This window comes from Triticum urartu, chromosome 5 (genome assembly GCF_003073215.2).
Source record: "Triticum urartu cultivar G1812 chromosome 5, Tu2.1, whole genome shotgun sequence".
NCBI classification, from domain to species: domain Eukaryota; kingdom Viridiplantae; phylum Streptophyta; class Magnoliopsida; order Poales; family Poaceae; genus Triticum; species Triticum urartu.
The window spans coordinates 128290379-128305943 of record NC_053026.1 but is presented as its reverse complement, the minus strand read 5'-3'; the positions used below and the strand labels follow the sequence as shown (position 1 = coordinate 128305943).

Genomic DNA, 15565 nt, shown 5'->3' with positions numbered 1-15565 from the left:
CTCCGAACAGTATCATAAGTAAGGTAACTGTGTAAAGTATATAGTATATGCCCGTGATCACCTCCCGAAGTGATCACGGCCCAGTAGTATAGCATGGCAGACGGACAAGAGTGTAGGGCCACTGATGGAACACTAGCATCCTATACTAAGCAGTAGGATAGCAGGTAATGGTGACAACAGTAGTAGCAAGGACAGGCTATGCATCAGGATAGGAATAATGGAAAGCAGTAACATGCTACACTACTCTAATGCAAGCAGTATAGAGAAGAGTAGGCGATATCTGGTGATCAAAGGGGGGGCTTGCCTGGTTGCTCTGGCAAGAGAGAGGGGTCGTCAACTCCGTAGTCGTACTGGGTAGCAGCGGCGTTGGTCTCGGTGTCTAGCGAGAGAAGAGGGGGAAGAAACAATAAATATAATGCAAACAGATGCATAATGATGCATGACATGACAAAACGTGATGCTAGGTGTGCCCTAACGCGGTACGAGGGGGTACCGGTGAAGGGGGAAAACATCTGGAAAAGTATTCCCGGTGTTCCGCGTTCTCGGACAGATGAAACGGAGGGGGAAAGTTGCGTGTTTGCTATGCTAGGGATGCGTGGCGGATAAACGGGCTGCGTATTCAAATTCGTCTCGACATTCTGAGCAACTTTCATGTTGAAAATATTTTAATCCGAGTTACGGATTAAAAGATATGATTTTCTAAAGATTTTATTAATTTCTGGAATTTAATTAATTATTTAAATTAATTCGAAAAACATATTAATGACATCAGCATGATGTCATGCTGACATCAGCAGTGACTTGGTCAACCTGACCAGTGGGTCCAGTGGGACCCACCTGTCATACACTGTTTATGTTAATTAGGGTTTAATTAACCTAACTAATTGATTAGATTAATTAACAGGATTAATTAATTAATTAATTAATTAATTAATTATTTTAATTATTTATTATTATTATTATTATTCATCATTTTTTTTGTTCTGGGGCGGGGCCCGCTGTCATAGGCCCAGGGGGCCTTGCGGGTGCTGGGTTAGCGCTAACGGGCGCGGTTGCTGGGGCGAAGCCCCGTGAGCATGCGGGCGCCCGTAAGGGAAGGGCCGGCCAGCTCCGGCGAGCGGCGGGGCCGGGCCGACCACGCGATAGGGGGAAGAGGCCACGGGCGCGGCCATGGCCAGCCAGGCGCGAGGGGGGGCAAGCGGGCACGGCCTGGGCGTCACGAGGAGGCCGGAGATGGCGATGCGGGGCGAGGGGGCGAGGCTAGGCGAGCGGTGGCCGGCGCGAGCGGGTGCAAGAGAGAGCGCGGGGCCGCGGTGGAGGTTCGTGGGCAGCAGCGGACGAGGGTAGCAGCCGGTCAACAGGGGAGGCGAGGCGAGGCCGTGCACGGGGCGACGGCAAGCCGAAGCGGACGGCGCAGGCAGCGGTGGCTGGCCGGGGCGCACGTGGGCAGGAGCAGGCGCGGCCAGCAGCAGTAGGGACGGGCGGCGCAGTGGCTGGCTGCAGCGGGCGGCGCCAGGCGCGTGCGCGAGGGGAGAAGGCGGCGGCCTCTGAGCAGTAGCGGGCACGGGAAGGGGAAGAGGAAGAGATGGCGAGGCCTCACCACAGGGTCGTGGGGTCTAGGCAGTGGAGGGCGAGGAGGACGGGGACGTCATTCCGGCGGGGAGGTAGGCCGTCGTGGTGGCTTCGGGCGGCGGCGGGGTCCGTTGACGACGTCGGGAGAGGACAGCGAGGCGACGGCGGGGACGGGGCGCAGGGACGACAACGACGGGCGTCGGGGCGGCCGTCTCCTCCCGATCCAATCGGGAGAGATGGGGGGAGGGAGATATTTCTGCGAGGGGGGAGTGGGGGTGTGTCGGTGAGTACTGGGGAGGTTATGGGGTGAGAGTGGGTTGGCCTTGGGACGTGGTGGGTTGAGGCCCAACGGGGTGGGGTTTGCTTTTCATTTTTTTTGTTAGTTTTGTTTCCTGTTTTTGTTCTTTTCCTTTTCCTTTTTCTTTATTTTCTTTTCTGTTTTAATTTCTTTTAGTTTTTGTTTTATAAAATATAAATACAACTCCTAAACTAATGTTATAACTTATTCTACTGCCCCAAAAAGTTTGACACCTAAATAAAATAGTTTGCATTATTTTAATTTTTAAAAGGCATTTAATCAATTGTCATAGCTGTTGTTTTAATTACTTTAGAGCCTTTAAACATTTTATAAAACTAGTGGTTTCTCCACTAGTATTATCCATGATTTATTTGACACATTTTGGACATTTTAAATTTTAACGTTTGAAAACCTTTATTGTTTTCCTGATTTTGAATATGAATTTGAATCGGCTTCGAACTAACTCGAGTTCATCAACAGTAACCGAGGTGACATGGCACCATTAGCAGATGTTTACTGTAGCTAATTATCCGGGCGTCACAGGCCTCGCCCGCCCCCGCCCCCGCCCACCCAACCGTGGCCGACGTGGTGGCGGCAACCCACGTCGGGGCCAAGCGGCGACGGGCGGGCCTCGCACCTCCTCCTACTGCCTCCCCGGCTCCCGCCCCGGCCACCGTCACCGCCCCGGCGCCCGCCCTCGCCGCTTCCCCGGCTCCCGCCCCGACCACCAAGAAGAGCCGGCCGAAGGCGGCCTCTCATGGGCCGCGAGGGGCGGCCTCCAAGGTCACCGGCTCGTCCCCGGACGTGAACAAGCCGCGGAAGAAGCCCACGGCCCCGCCCGCCGCCGTCGCTGAACCTCCTCCCGCCCCGCACGAGGTGTTCGAGGAAATGGCAACCCCATCCTCGTTCATGGACCTCCTCCAAAACGCGGAGATGGACCTCGGAGCTCCGCCTCTAGACCCCTTTAGGGTTGGTGACGACTTGGAGGAAAAGGAGGAAGATGAGGAGGATGAAGGGGATGGCGAGGAGGAGGTGGCCGAGATAGGGGAGGAGGCATTCACTGCCGCTTCCCGCCCACACGCGCGGTCGACAAACTACACCGAGGCGGAAGATATCCTCTTGGTTCGTGCTTGGGCAGCTGTGGGAATGGATGCAACCATCGGCACCGATCAAACCGATAAACGGTATTGGCAAAGGATCGAGGACACCTATTGTAGGATCAAGCCGAAGAATAGTGGGTTCATCTCTCGCACTTACCGGTCGCTTCAAGGCCGGTGGGAGTTGACCAAGCCCGATTGTGCTCGTTGGAGTGCAGCCATGGACCAAGTGAGGGATGCACCACCTAGTGGAACCGTGGAGAGTGACTATGTGAGTGCACTATGCTATTGGTGGGTTCTTATGTGATTTATGTGTGGTTGATAGGAGACAATTGCCGGCATGAGGTACAAGGAGATGGCCGCTTCCAAAGGCAAGCCATTCCCATTTAAGCATGCTTGGACAATTCTTCAAACCTTTGACAAGTGGAAGTTGAGGGATCAAGAGACCGCACCCAAGAAGTCGGCAATGCTTAGGATGGATGATAGTGAAGACGAGGAGGAGAGGAACTTGGGCAAGCCCGAGGGAACCAAGAAGGGCAAGCTAAGGGTGAAGATGGAAGAAGAGGTGTCAAGCCTAAGGGAGAAGATGGACCACATGATGAAGGTAAGAGAGGAATTGACAATGAAGACATTGGAGACGAAGCTTCTTATCACCGAGAAGAAGAAAGAGGTCAAGCTTGCACAAATTGAAGCAAAGCGTGAAGAAGCAAAGCGCAAGGCCGAGTTGGAGGAGAGGATGATCAAGTTCAAAGAGGCAAAGGTATGGAAAGAACTCATGATGGAAGAGAAAGAGCACATGATGATGTCCAAAAAGGACATGGATCAAGACCAATTGCAATGGTGGAAGGACTACAAGGACGACATCGCGGAGAGGAAGAGGATGTTCCGTGTTGCGTCCTCTACTTTTCGAGGTGACACTCCGATGAGTAATTGTGGTGATGGCGGTGTGTACGACTCCACCGGTGCCCATGGAGATGCTTGATGGAGTCCGCATGTGGTCCAGGAGATGGCGCCGAGGTGCAACTTTTTGGTGATGATGCCGATGAGAGAAGGAAGATGATAATTTTGTGATATAAACTATTAAACTATGCATCAATGATTGTCATTTGATAGTTTGTTTGGAAGTTGATTGTGTTCTTGTTGTCATAAATTGTGATATGTCAAATGATAGATTTAAAGGTTAGGATCGAGGCAAAGACTAGAACCTTCAAATCCAATCCTTAAATCAGTTTAAGGATTGAGTTTGAGGGTTTTAATATTTGCCTCTGTTTTTCAATCTTTAAAAGTGTCAAAAAGTGACATTTTTCAACTCTTAAAACTGCTTTAAGGATTTAAGGGTTTGAGGGTTAAAGTTCGCCCACCGCGATGGCCTCTCCGCCCCGTTAAGCCACTTGCTCGCTTCGCACCCGACCCGACCCGTTTGAGCGCCTGCCGCCTTGTCGTCTCCACCAAACTCAACTCCCCCACCACTCCCCCTCCCGTCCGCATCTCGCCACTCCCCCGCCTCGTCCCTGTCTCCGGCGACCTCTCCGGCGGCGGAACGCTCGCCGCATGGAGCAGTAGGCCCAGCGCCGAAGCTATCTCCTTGCCCCTGCGCCGTCTGCGGCCATGGCCAACTATCTGGCGCAGTTCCAGACCATCAAGTCCTCCTCGGACCGCATCGTCATCGCCGGTATGCCACCTCCTCTCTTCACCCTACTCCTAACCCCTCGGATCCCATACCTACCATGAACCGCGCTCTCCCGTGCGCTGCCGCGACTCGCAGCATAGCGCGATCTGCGCAGCCGGCCCGCGTGATCTCGGGGCCACGCGGGAGGGTTGCGCCCGATCGGGCGGCAATTGGAGATGAAATGGTGATATTTCTAGATAATATAGCTGAAATGGTGGTTACGGGCTTGCTGTGACATCTTGTTGAGTGATATTCATGGTGGTGTGAGGGCTGGAGGGTTGTGTTTTGTTTCCTGCTGGTCGCATCTCAATTAGTGACAAGTAAGGTTCGCTGTGCTTAAGCTAATGGGGAATGAGTGTTGTCTCCAATTTCCAATGTGGCCAAACAATCTGCATGAAAACCACATAATGCACCAGCATATTGGCACAAACCTGGTTCATATGTAATTTATCTCAAACTGTTCGCACCTGTGTATTGTTGGACAGGCAGATGCCCATTGGTATAGTCCGGAGGCATACAATGAAAGTTGACTAACACAACTAAGGGTGCGTTTGTTTACAAAGTATTTTTGCAGTTTTCAGGAAATACTGTGGTTTCTGAAAAAAACTTTGGTATTACATACTTTGAGGTGTTTGGATGAAACAAAAACAGAAGTTTCATAAACTGCAGTATGCCAAAAACTGTGTTTTTTTGCAGTATCTAAAAAAGTGGTCTAGACTCCTTTTTTCTAAACAGAAGTGAGAGAAGTTATTGAAGAGAGCGCACTTGACGTCCCTGTCTACGTTGAGATAAGATCAGATGCATGCGATCACTCTTTCCGTTATCTTGTTAGCGAATCTTATTCTATCTCCTAATTAATAGGCGAGTCGGTTAAGATTACCTTCTGTTAATTGGTGTCCCAAGCACTTCTTCTGGTGATTGCAAGTTGCAATGCTGCCGGGCGGCATATACATTTGAGATGGTACCGGTGGATGGGAATACAGCACTAATTATTTGTAGTTATCTTGCACACTTTTATCGACTCGTTGGTTGCCGATTACTTCGGAGCGAGTACCACATGTCTCAAGCAAAGATTGATCATGGAGTAGATTGATTCATCGGTACGCAGTAGGTTGGCTAGCTTGCCGATTGATTACAAGCTGTGCACATACACGCACGAAGAGTTTTGCCCCTGCTGGGTTGCACTCATACAGTAGGTGACGTGCACATAGAAGTGATAAGTCAATCTGCTACAGAGATGCGGATGTGCTGACCTTCTGCATGGCGGCTGTTAGCAGACGCTAATTAGTCTGGTCATGTAGCTCCTTTAGTTAGCTGAGTTAGTTTCATCTGTCATCCTGTCTTATAATCCGGTCAAAACTGTAGTATAAGAACACCACCCAAACACCTGGTAGTTTTAGTAAAACTGAGAAAAACCATGGTTTAAAGAAACTGTAGTATTCTTTGCCCACACATCGAAATACTGTGGTTTTCAATTACCACGGTTTTCTAAAAACTTTGTTGCCAAACTAGCCTAGCTTCTCGCCGCACATGCTGACAAAATGCGAGATCAAATTTGTGTATTTGTTGTATAAATTCCTTCTCATACAGCAAATGATCTTTTGTGACAGTTGAGGATGTGAGTGACTTGTGGCTCAACGTCAAAGATAGTTTTGAGCAACGCTTGCCAGTCAAGAAAGCCTGTCTCAATAACAAGGCGAGGAACCCTGTTCTTGTGGAAAACCTACCAGCTGAGTTTATACAGACAACTGATTCAAGGCTGCGTAGTCGATTTCCGCAAGAACAATACTTGTTTTGGTTTCGCGAACCATATGCTACTGTTGTTCTTGTTACTTGCGAGGTACTTCTCTCCACATTTTTAAATATCATGCTGCATGCTGCTCTTCCTGATTCTAGCTTTAGATAACATCACTTGTCAAATGGACCATGACTTTTTGCCATTCTTCATATATATGAAATGTACAGGATCTTGATGAGTTCAAGACCATTCTTAAGCCTCGCCTCAAATTAATTGTGCAAAATGATGAGAGAGAATGGTTCATTGTATTTGTGTCGAAGGCCCGTCCTAGCAATGATCAAGCAACTAAGATGGCAAAGAAAGTATACGCTAGGCTTGAGGCCGATTTCAACACTAAAAAGAGAGAAAGGTATTTCTTTTGCCACGTCTCCATAGTGGAGTTGGCAACACTCGTATCTGTGTGCTGAATATTTGTATGTATTTGTTGTTTGACTGCAACATGCCGTCACCTGTCATCTTGCATTGAATTTTTTATGAGGATGCCTCCATTTATGAATTCTCAAGGAACTCCTTTTGGGGTTCTCGGTTCAGATGTTACTGCAAATAATACTTAATTACATGCAAATTTAAAATGCCCACCTATGATATAGGTGCTGCAAATTTGATCTTCATGTACCTGATGATGAATTCTGGGACGATTTTGACTCGAAAATGGTGGACTGCATAAGAAACACATTGGATAAAAGGGTTCAGTTCTATGAAGAAGAAAACCGCAGGTTAAGTGAGCAGCGATTCACACCAATATGGAACTTCTGCAACTTTTTTATTCTGAAGGTTAGCAATGGAACCATTTCTAGTGCTTATCAATTGTTGTTACTTATTTCATTCTCAGTGGCACTGTGTTCCTTTATGTTTGTGTGGCTTTCTTGAGCTTACACTCTTATTTGTTCAGGAAAGCTTGGCATTTATGTTTGAGGTGACTAACCTTCATGAAGATTCACTCCGTGAATATGATGAGCTTGAACTATGCTATTCAGAATCAGGTTTTTCTTCAACTTTGATCTGGGGCAGTTATGTTGCATTGAGTTTTGAGCTTCATCTCTAATTAAACTTGCATCATCAAAGGATTTTCTTTCTAATATATCAGGGTTCAGTGTAAGGTGATCAAGACTCAAAAGTCATGCGTTTTTTCATGAACTCAGAGTAACTCCATACATCTATTCATAAGGTGTATGCGATTGCTTTGTAGTTTGTAGGGGTAGGACAACGTTAGCCAAGGCTAATGGTTGTGGTTAGCCACTGCTGGTGGCAATACAGAAAAAAATAGCGCAAGGGAGTTATAGGGGTACCGAAGAGAATTTGGGGAAGATGGATTTTTATCATTGCTTGAGAATAAAATGTGCAATGCTAACTGACCTATATAGCATTGCAGAAGTTCGAGAACTAGGCAGACATCCTGGCAAGAAAAGTTAGGCCAGAGTCCAGGGGAGAGATTAGGAGCGAATCCAGTTTAGAAGAGTCCAAACAGTCCTTCCCAAACACGAGTTGTATTTTTCGAGTTGTAGTCTGTCATGGTAGAATCTGCCTGCAGTGCAGCAGTGCTCTCCCTTTTGCAGGTCTGATTCCGGTTGTGTCCAGCCAGTTGGTTCTTATGCGCCAGTGTCATCTTGTTGCTTTCTCCGATAATGTTGACCCCAATATGAATCTGGAACAGTCCTCATTTCCATACGCTAACAATAACTTGTGCTGACAGAAGTGTGACACAGGTTCCTCATTTATGGTACATGTAGTATGGACCGTAGATTAGAAGTAGTTTGCCTTGAGGTTTCTGAATTTGTATTACTATATAGAGACATGGAACTGAGCTTCTTATAGATGACCAGTGATGATCAGTTAGTTAGACATTGCTTATTAGGACACCGAGGAATAACGAGCCAATGTATGGATGAGCATATGACCAGTGGCTCCGTAAGCCAATGCATGAAGCCTAAACAGCCCCTCTTAACTCCTCCTAGGTATGCGTAAATTATCTAATATGCAAAGTAAAATGAAACAGAGTAGCATGAAGACCAAATATGATTATAAATGATTGACATTATTTCCAACCATAAACTTATAGATCTGTTTGTGGAAGCTTGCTTGTTCTTTCTGGAGGTGACTGTGAGTAACTATTTATTTGTCGACTCTTTGGCACGCTTTTCTTTGCTTCAAATACTATAATGGTGATGTCATCAACTAATTCCTTGTCTTCTATGTTAAGAAAAGAAAGAGTGCTACGTTTTGACATAAAGCTTACCCATGCCGCCAGACTTTTTTGGAATATTAAGTTTCCTGTATATGTATTTTATAAGATAGTTTGCTCATTAGTGTCCATATCATTATGTTTGCATGGATGCAGTAAATCTCCCAGGGAAACCTCGAGAATTTGGAGGACTGGATACTGGTGATGATCAGGCTGCGCTGCTAAATCCAGGGTTCAAAGCGTTGACCCAGATTGTTCAGGATGACGTGTTCAGGGAATTTGAGTTTAGGCAATACATATTTGCTTGCCAGGCTAAGGTATGTGCATAATGGATTATTCGTTTGTTGAAATAGTTTGTGCAATATTGTACAACTGCTTAGTATTTTATGTAAGTATGGAAGTACCTCGATTTATTGCTTTATTTTGTAGCAACTAGAGTTACACAATGTTTACGATTAGGAGAGGAGCATGAAACAATAATAATTACTTGTAATTTAGCACAAGCAGTCAAGCATGAAAGGACTGACACTTATTTAATTAATTAGGAGAGGGGCATGCTCTTGTTGTGCTCAAATGGATCCTGTCATATAGAACTACAACCCCTGGCGTTTTAATTTATGCTAAATTTGTTTCTCATACAATTCATTATTAATGGTTCTACGACAACTTACAATTAAATAGTATATTTATCATTTATTTGATTTCACCTTTTCAGTTATTATTTAAACTGTCTCGACCAGTTGAGGTTGCTGCAAGAGGATATGCTTTTGTTGTCAGCTTTTCCAAGACGCTAGCCTTGCATGAGGTATGTAACCATGGCTTCACTATTTTTCTCCTCGCCAAGAATTAAATATGTTCTAGGAAGACTATCACCCTTTGCAAAATACTACTTTTTTAGTAATCCTGAATGTGTTTTCCCTTTTCCTTCAGAATGCACTACCCTTTTGTTTCCGCGAAGTATGGGTGATAACTGCTTGTTTGGGTTTAATTAAATCCACAAGTACACAATATGATGGTGGAGTTGTTGCTATTGATTCAGAGAAGGAGTTCTATCGTCTTCAGGGTGACTTTTATTCTCTCTGTCGTGCTAAGGCAAGTTTTAATAATCATCTGTCTGCAGTTTGTAATGGTTTGAAGTTCAAATGGACACCAGAGAATGCAGTTCTTGTTTGGTGTTTTGTTGGTTTATTAGCTTCTTGCTGCAATCAGATTAAATGTGCCATCAACTCCTTTTTGCTTATCTTTTGGACTATATTTGCCTAATTCGCTGAAAAACATGCAAAACTCTTTGCTTACATATTACTCTTGATGGATATGGCAGTTTATGAGGCTTGCTTATTTGATTGGTTATGGGGTTGGAATAGAAAAAAGTCCAGTCAACAGGTATAAGATCAATGTCACTATTTTATATTCCGAATTCACCCTTCCATCCAGTTTTGCGTTCGAACTAACATGTTTAACGTACCTGCAGTGCCTCATTAAGCATGCTATCTTGGCCAAAGCCAGCTACCTGGCCTTCGATTCCACCTGATTCATCAGCAGAAGTAATGGCAAAGGAGAAGGCAAGCATTTTTCAGCTTTGTATCATGCCTTCTTATTAGGTTTCATCTGCATTTTTTTGGTTCTTTTGCATCAAAAGTCTATTTCGCTCTTATGTGGTCTAATTGGGCCATACCCATGCGAAGTGACAACATCAACATGTTAGAAATCAGTCACTAAATCTAGTCGCCCCTTCCTCTAATATTGCATGCTCAAAAGGCAAATCTTTCTGTACGAAATGGCATGAAATGAAGCATGGGATATGGAAATAGAAAATGCTATTCCATGCATCCATGTTAGGGATCAATACCATTTTCAGTTTTTTGTTCCTGTGAACATGCAATTTTTCATACACGGAAACTTCAGGTTCATCACTAGTATAATTATGCATTTGGGTGTAGAATAATAGTAAAAGAAACTGGAGATGCCAAATCCTGGAGTCGGAATATGGGAATTCTTTTAAGGCTCTCCCTCAGTCTTGGACAAAGGAAAATGCTTCTAGTGTTTAGCTGCTTATATTGCATATTTCATGCAAACTCTGGCTTAAAGTTGTGAAATATTCTCCTTATGCAGACAATTCTTCAAGCAAAAGCAAGAGAAAAGCTCTTTGACATTCAGAGGAAACCACTGCCATTGGAACCTTCTTCTCTTCTACGTGAAGCTAATAGGCGTAGAGCTTTTCTTTCAGTTGGAAATTTGTCTGAATTATATGATCCAGTTGATGGGTACGGGCAGCCATTTCTCCCATTTATGATGCATTTATATCTGGAGTGGGGAATTCAGCATAAACTGTTGGGTTGTCTTATTCATATATGTGTATATTTTTGTCTGGACAGTTCAGGTTTAGGTCCACATTCAAAACTTTCTCCCAACAAATCTTCTTCCAACTTGATGACAAGAACTATGTCTGGGCCAGCAACCTCTGAGACTTCTCTACCAGTTGATCGGCCCATGAGGTTGTCAGAAATTCATGTTGCTGCTGAGCATGCATTGAAACAGACGATATCTGATCCTGATTTTATGACGTCACTTTCATCACCAGAAGAATTTGAGGTGTTATATTTATTCAGCCACAGCTCGTCATGATAGATTCTTTTCTTACTATCCTGTTATATATATTTTGGAATACTTTAATTGTACTTTGCCATTCTGCTCATTTCCCCCCTTAATCTATTTTAAAATTAGTTTGTTGAACTAATTAATTTTGGAGACACTAATTGAATATCATGTTATTTATATAAATTTTCCCCAAAACTGCAACAGTGTTTGTTTCTGTGTTAACAGAGTAGATATATGGAGCTTACTAAAGGCGCAGCTGACAATTATCACCGCTCTTGGTGGAAAAGACATGGAGTTGTGCTTGATGGAGAGATTGCAGCTATATTTTTTAAGCATGGGAATTATGACCTGGCTGCAAAATCCTATGAGAAAGTGTGTGCTCTCTATTCTGCAGAAGGCTGGGAAGAACTGTTGGCAGATGTTCTTCCTGATCTTGCAGAATGCCAGAAGATTCTTAATGATGAAGCTGGTTATCTGGCTTCCTGTGTGAAGTTACTTTCTCTTGAGAGTAGCTTGTTTTCATCTAAAGAGCGGCAGGCTTTCCAGTCAGAGGTTGTTCGGCTTGCTCACAGTGAAATGAGGCATCCTGTACCCCTTGATGTTTCATCATTAATTACATTCGCTGGAAATCCTGCTCCGCCACTAGAATTATGTGATGGTGATCCTGGTACACTATCTGTAGCAGTCTGGAGTGGCTTCCCAGATGACATAACACTTGAGTCTCTCAGTTTAAGATTGTCAGCTTTCTCTAGTGCAGATGAAGGTCTTAAGGTACAGTTAATTTGCTGTTACATTATCAATTACTTTCTGTTTTTTCCTTGTGGGATGTAGACTTCTTGTTTAGTCTGATACACTAGTATGTTTCCAATTCAAATCCAGTTTCATCATTGTAGGACAACTTTCAGAAGTAATTGCACATATGTATTTTGCAGTCACCTAATCAATGAATGATGCCATGTCGTGCAGGCAATAAGGAGTACAGATGCACGTATTCTTGTACCAGGTAGAAATATTATCACCTTCGACATTCCTCCTCAAAAGCCAGGTTCCTATGTGTTGGGCGCTCTCACTGGACAGATTGGCAAGCTGTCATTCAGATCACATGGATTTTCTCAAGATGGTCCAGTGGACACTGATGAATTCATGAGCTTTGAGAAGCCAACAAGACCTGTTTTGAAGGTAATGCATTAAAATTAGCTGGAGTATTATGACAAATCAGCCCTGGTGAATCATGTCAACTTGCCATAAGTCAGCCAGCATTATTTTCAAAATTATAAATAGGCACACTTAAAATAACAGGATAAACCTTTCTTATATCTAGTGTGTGCGCGTTCTATCGGGTCTGTCTCACTTTTTGTGTGTGCGTTCACTCTAGGTGAGAAAACCGAGGGCTTTGGTTGATATTACTCCTGCTGTATCATCTGCGTTGCTTATGAATGAACTCCAGTGGATCGGGTTGATTGTCAAGCCTATAGACTATTCTTTGAAAGGTGGCATACTGCATATAGATGCCGGTGCTGAACTAAAAATTGAGGAGTCTCAGATGATTGAGATAGAAAGTTACAGAAGCGATGGGGAGCATTCTAGTCCTATTGATGCTTCCAAGGCATTATCAAGGCCCACTGATACTGGAAGGGTTGAGAAGGTTCCTATAGAAAATGGGAAGATAAAGGTTGAGAAGGTTCCTATTGAAAATGGGAAGATAAAACTGCCAGATTGGGCTAGTGACGTGACAACGCTTGTTTGGTTCCCTGTTCGTGCTATCGACGATACAATTCCAAAGGGAACATCCCCAGGTTCGTATGAAACAGATAACATCAGGTATAGTAGTGTGTTTCAGGCAGTCAGTTGACATTTTTGTTGTCTTTATTTGTTCAGCATCCCCTCAGAAACATAGCATAGTAGATGGGATGAGAATGATTGCTCTCAAGCTTGAATTTGGAGCTTTCCATAATCAAATATTTGAAAGGTACCCTCAAGTATTTGTGCTCTCACTTCGTTATTTAGATATGCCAAGTAAAGAAATACCATTGTGATTGCTTTCCAGGACCATTGCCGTACATTTCACTAATCCATTCCATGTGAGCACACGTGTTGTTGACAAGTGCAATGATGGAACTCTACTTCTGCAGGTACAGTTCTCATGTTTGCACAATTGTTAGCTGATACATTGTCAAAAAAAAGCACATAAAATATGCTCCTCATCTTGTATTAGGTGTCAGCAACAATGCTGGCAGCTCTAATAACATATTTGAACAAATGCATGTATCAATTGGTATTAATTTCTCTTGGATTATTGGATCCCAATTTATGTTTTATTTCGTGTCCAGGTAATATTGCATTCTGAAGTGAAGGCTACTCTGCATGTAAAGGATGTATCATTGGACCTACAAGCTGGATTTGAGCACCTAGGCAAGGGAGATGGACGTCCTTCTTCGAGTTTGTTCCCTCTGGTTATTGCTCCTTCTTCCAAAGCTGGAATCTTGTTTGTGATACGTTTAAGTGGCACAAAAGGTATGTCTTCTCTAGGAAGTCCACTTCTCATCTTAAGCTGACTTGCAATGGATGATTGCTCACGTCCTGTTACTCCTTGCTACGACTATGAGTCGTATACTTCATCATGGCAAAGCTAACCACGAAAACTATAGTTTGGTGGCCACAATGAACATCTAAAAATGTCCAACGTAAACTCCATTTTCCAACTTAAACTTGAATCACCCATTTGAACTTTCACATTTTCAGACCTAGATGAGCTGGAACAGGCTGACAGCATGTTGCATATTAAATACGGGATATCCGGTGACCGAGCAACCGGAGCACACTCTCCAGTTCCTGTTAAACCTGATGATTCTGAAGAGCTTCTATTCAAGATTTCACTCAAACTGAAGCGCCCTGTTCTAGATCCATGCCTGGCAGTTGGATTCCTTCCGTTTTCTACCGATTGCCTGAGGGTTGGTCAATTAGTCAACATGAAATGGCGGGTTGAAAGGCTGAAGGACCTGGAGGAAGCATCTCTGTCTGACGTAAGTCTGCAGAACATTCCTTTCTTGCGTCCCAGTAGGCATCACTTTTATGTATGCAGATGCCACTGGAAACTTTCTTCCTAACCGCTTGAATTCTATTTCGCAGGATGAAATACTTTATCAGGTGGACGCTAATCCACAGAACTGGATGGTTGCTGGGAGGAAAAGCGGTCACATTTCATTCTCAGAAGCACAAGGTCAGGATCTAGACACATCTGCGGTTCAGTCCATCTTTATTTAGCACCAATTCACAATTATCGTGTGCACCAATATAACAGTAGGCATCCATTTCACCCACAGGATCAAGGATCGAGATCGCCGTGACATGTGTCCCGCTGGTGTCGGGGTACGTACACCCGCCACAGCTAGGCCTGCCCGACGTAGGCGATGCGAATATCAGCTGCAATCCAGCAGGCCCCCACCTGGTGTGCGTGCTTCCTCCCACTCTCAGCACCTCCTACTGCATACCGGCTTGATTCATGAGCCATCTCCGTGCCATTACGTTAGCTACTTATAGAGGCCACCATTTGAGATTCAAGGTGTTCTGTTTTTGCCTGGAGGCTATTCTTTTCTTTCTACAGGTTTACGTGCACGGTGTATATTGATTGACTGGGTGCGAATCCGAATTCTCGTGATGAGCTGGGGGTTTAACACTCAACATTTGCATTGCCCTGAGTAATGAGTTGGGGGTAAACCCTAAGCATTTGCGTTTGCGCTGTCTCCCTTTGAGAATGCTAGCGTTACAGCTGCTTGCTTTGTTCTTAGTCACTGCTACAGACGTTTCGAGGAAAGTCGAATGAAGCAAGTGCAAGGAGCTCTCGTTTCAGCAAGCAGAAGAAGCTCCTTCGTTAAGCTTTTGATGTAAGTTTTGTGGCTGACAACTTGTTTCAGCAATCAGAAAAAGTTTGCTCGCCAATCCCAAAGTGGGCGCTTCCTCCAGTTCTTTTTTTCTATATTGCGCTTCCTCTTGTTCTTGCAACAACAATCGTTTTTTTTGAAACGGAGGCAAAAGATTTGCCTCATATATTAAATAAGGAAGAGAGAGAGTTTGTTACCACACACACCCAAATTACGGCATGACAATTATTCTCGCAATAAAAATGACCCTAGTTTCTTTGCCCCCGCTTTGATCTTGCCTCGTCTTCAATGATGCTGAGCAAGATTTGCGGAAGTGCGCTCTTTTGCCTGAACACTAATACTAGTAATCGATGCCTTTGCTTTTCTGTCGGTGATGCCCATGCCTTTGCTTTTCTGTCGGTGATGCCCATGGTGCATGTGCTCGCCCACCAGGCATGAACGGAGTCAAACAACAACAATCGTTGTAAGGA

At 44.5% G+C, this 15565-nt stretch overlaps 1 protein-coding gene across 2 annotated transcripts; it reads left to right on the top strand.

The window, feature by feature from the left end:
* Positions 1–4393: 4393 nt before the first annotated feature.
* LOC125508167 (trafficking protein particle complex II-specific subunit 130 homolog) lies at positions 4394–14948 on the top strand. Of its 2 annotated transcripts, XM_048672774.1 has the most exons (22): positions 4394–4639; positions 6247–6476; positions 6602–6783; positions 7025–7208; positions 7327–7417; positions 8773–8933; positions 9332–9421; positions 9547–9708; positions 9938–9999; positions 10088–10178; positions 10729–10880; positions 10992–11208; positions 11440–11985; positions 12181–12393; positions 12590–12850; positions 12887–13010; positions 13093–13183; positions 13262–13346; positions 13545–13728; positions 13957–14237; positions 14344–14434; positions 14538–14948. In XM_048672774.1, exons 1-22 carry the CDS (start codon positions 4576–4578, stop codon positions 14711–14713), a joined length of 3738 nt encoding a protein of 1245 aa, XP_048528731.1. In that variant the 5' UTR covers positions 4394–4575; the 3' UTR covers positions 14714–14948. The 2 variants fall into 2 exon arrangements, with proteins under 2 accessions (XP_048528731.1, XP_048528730.1); XM_048672773.1 differs by having other exon boundaries at positions 12590–13010.
* Positions 14949–15565: the final 617 nt, after the last annotated feature.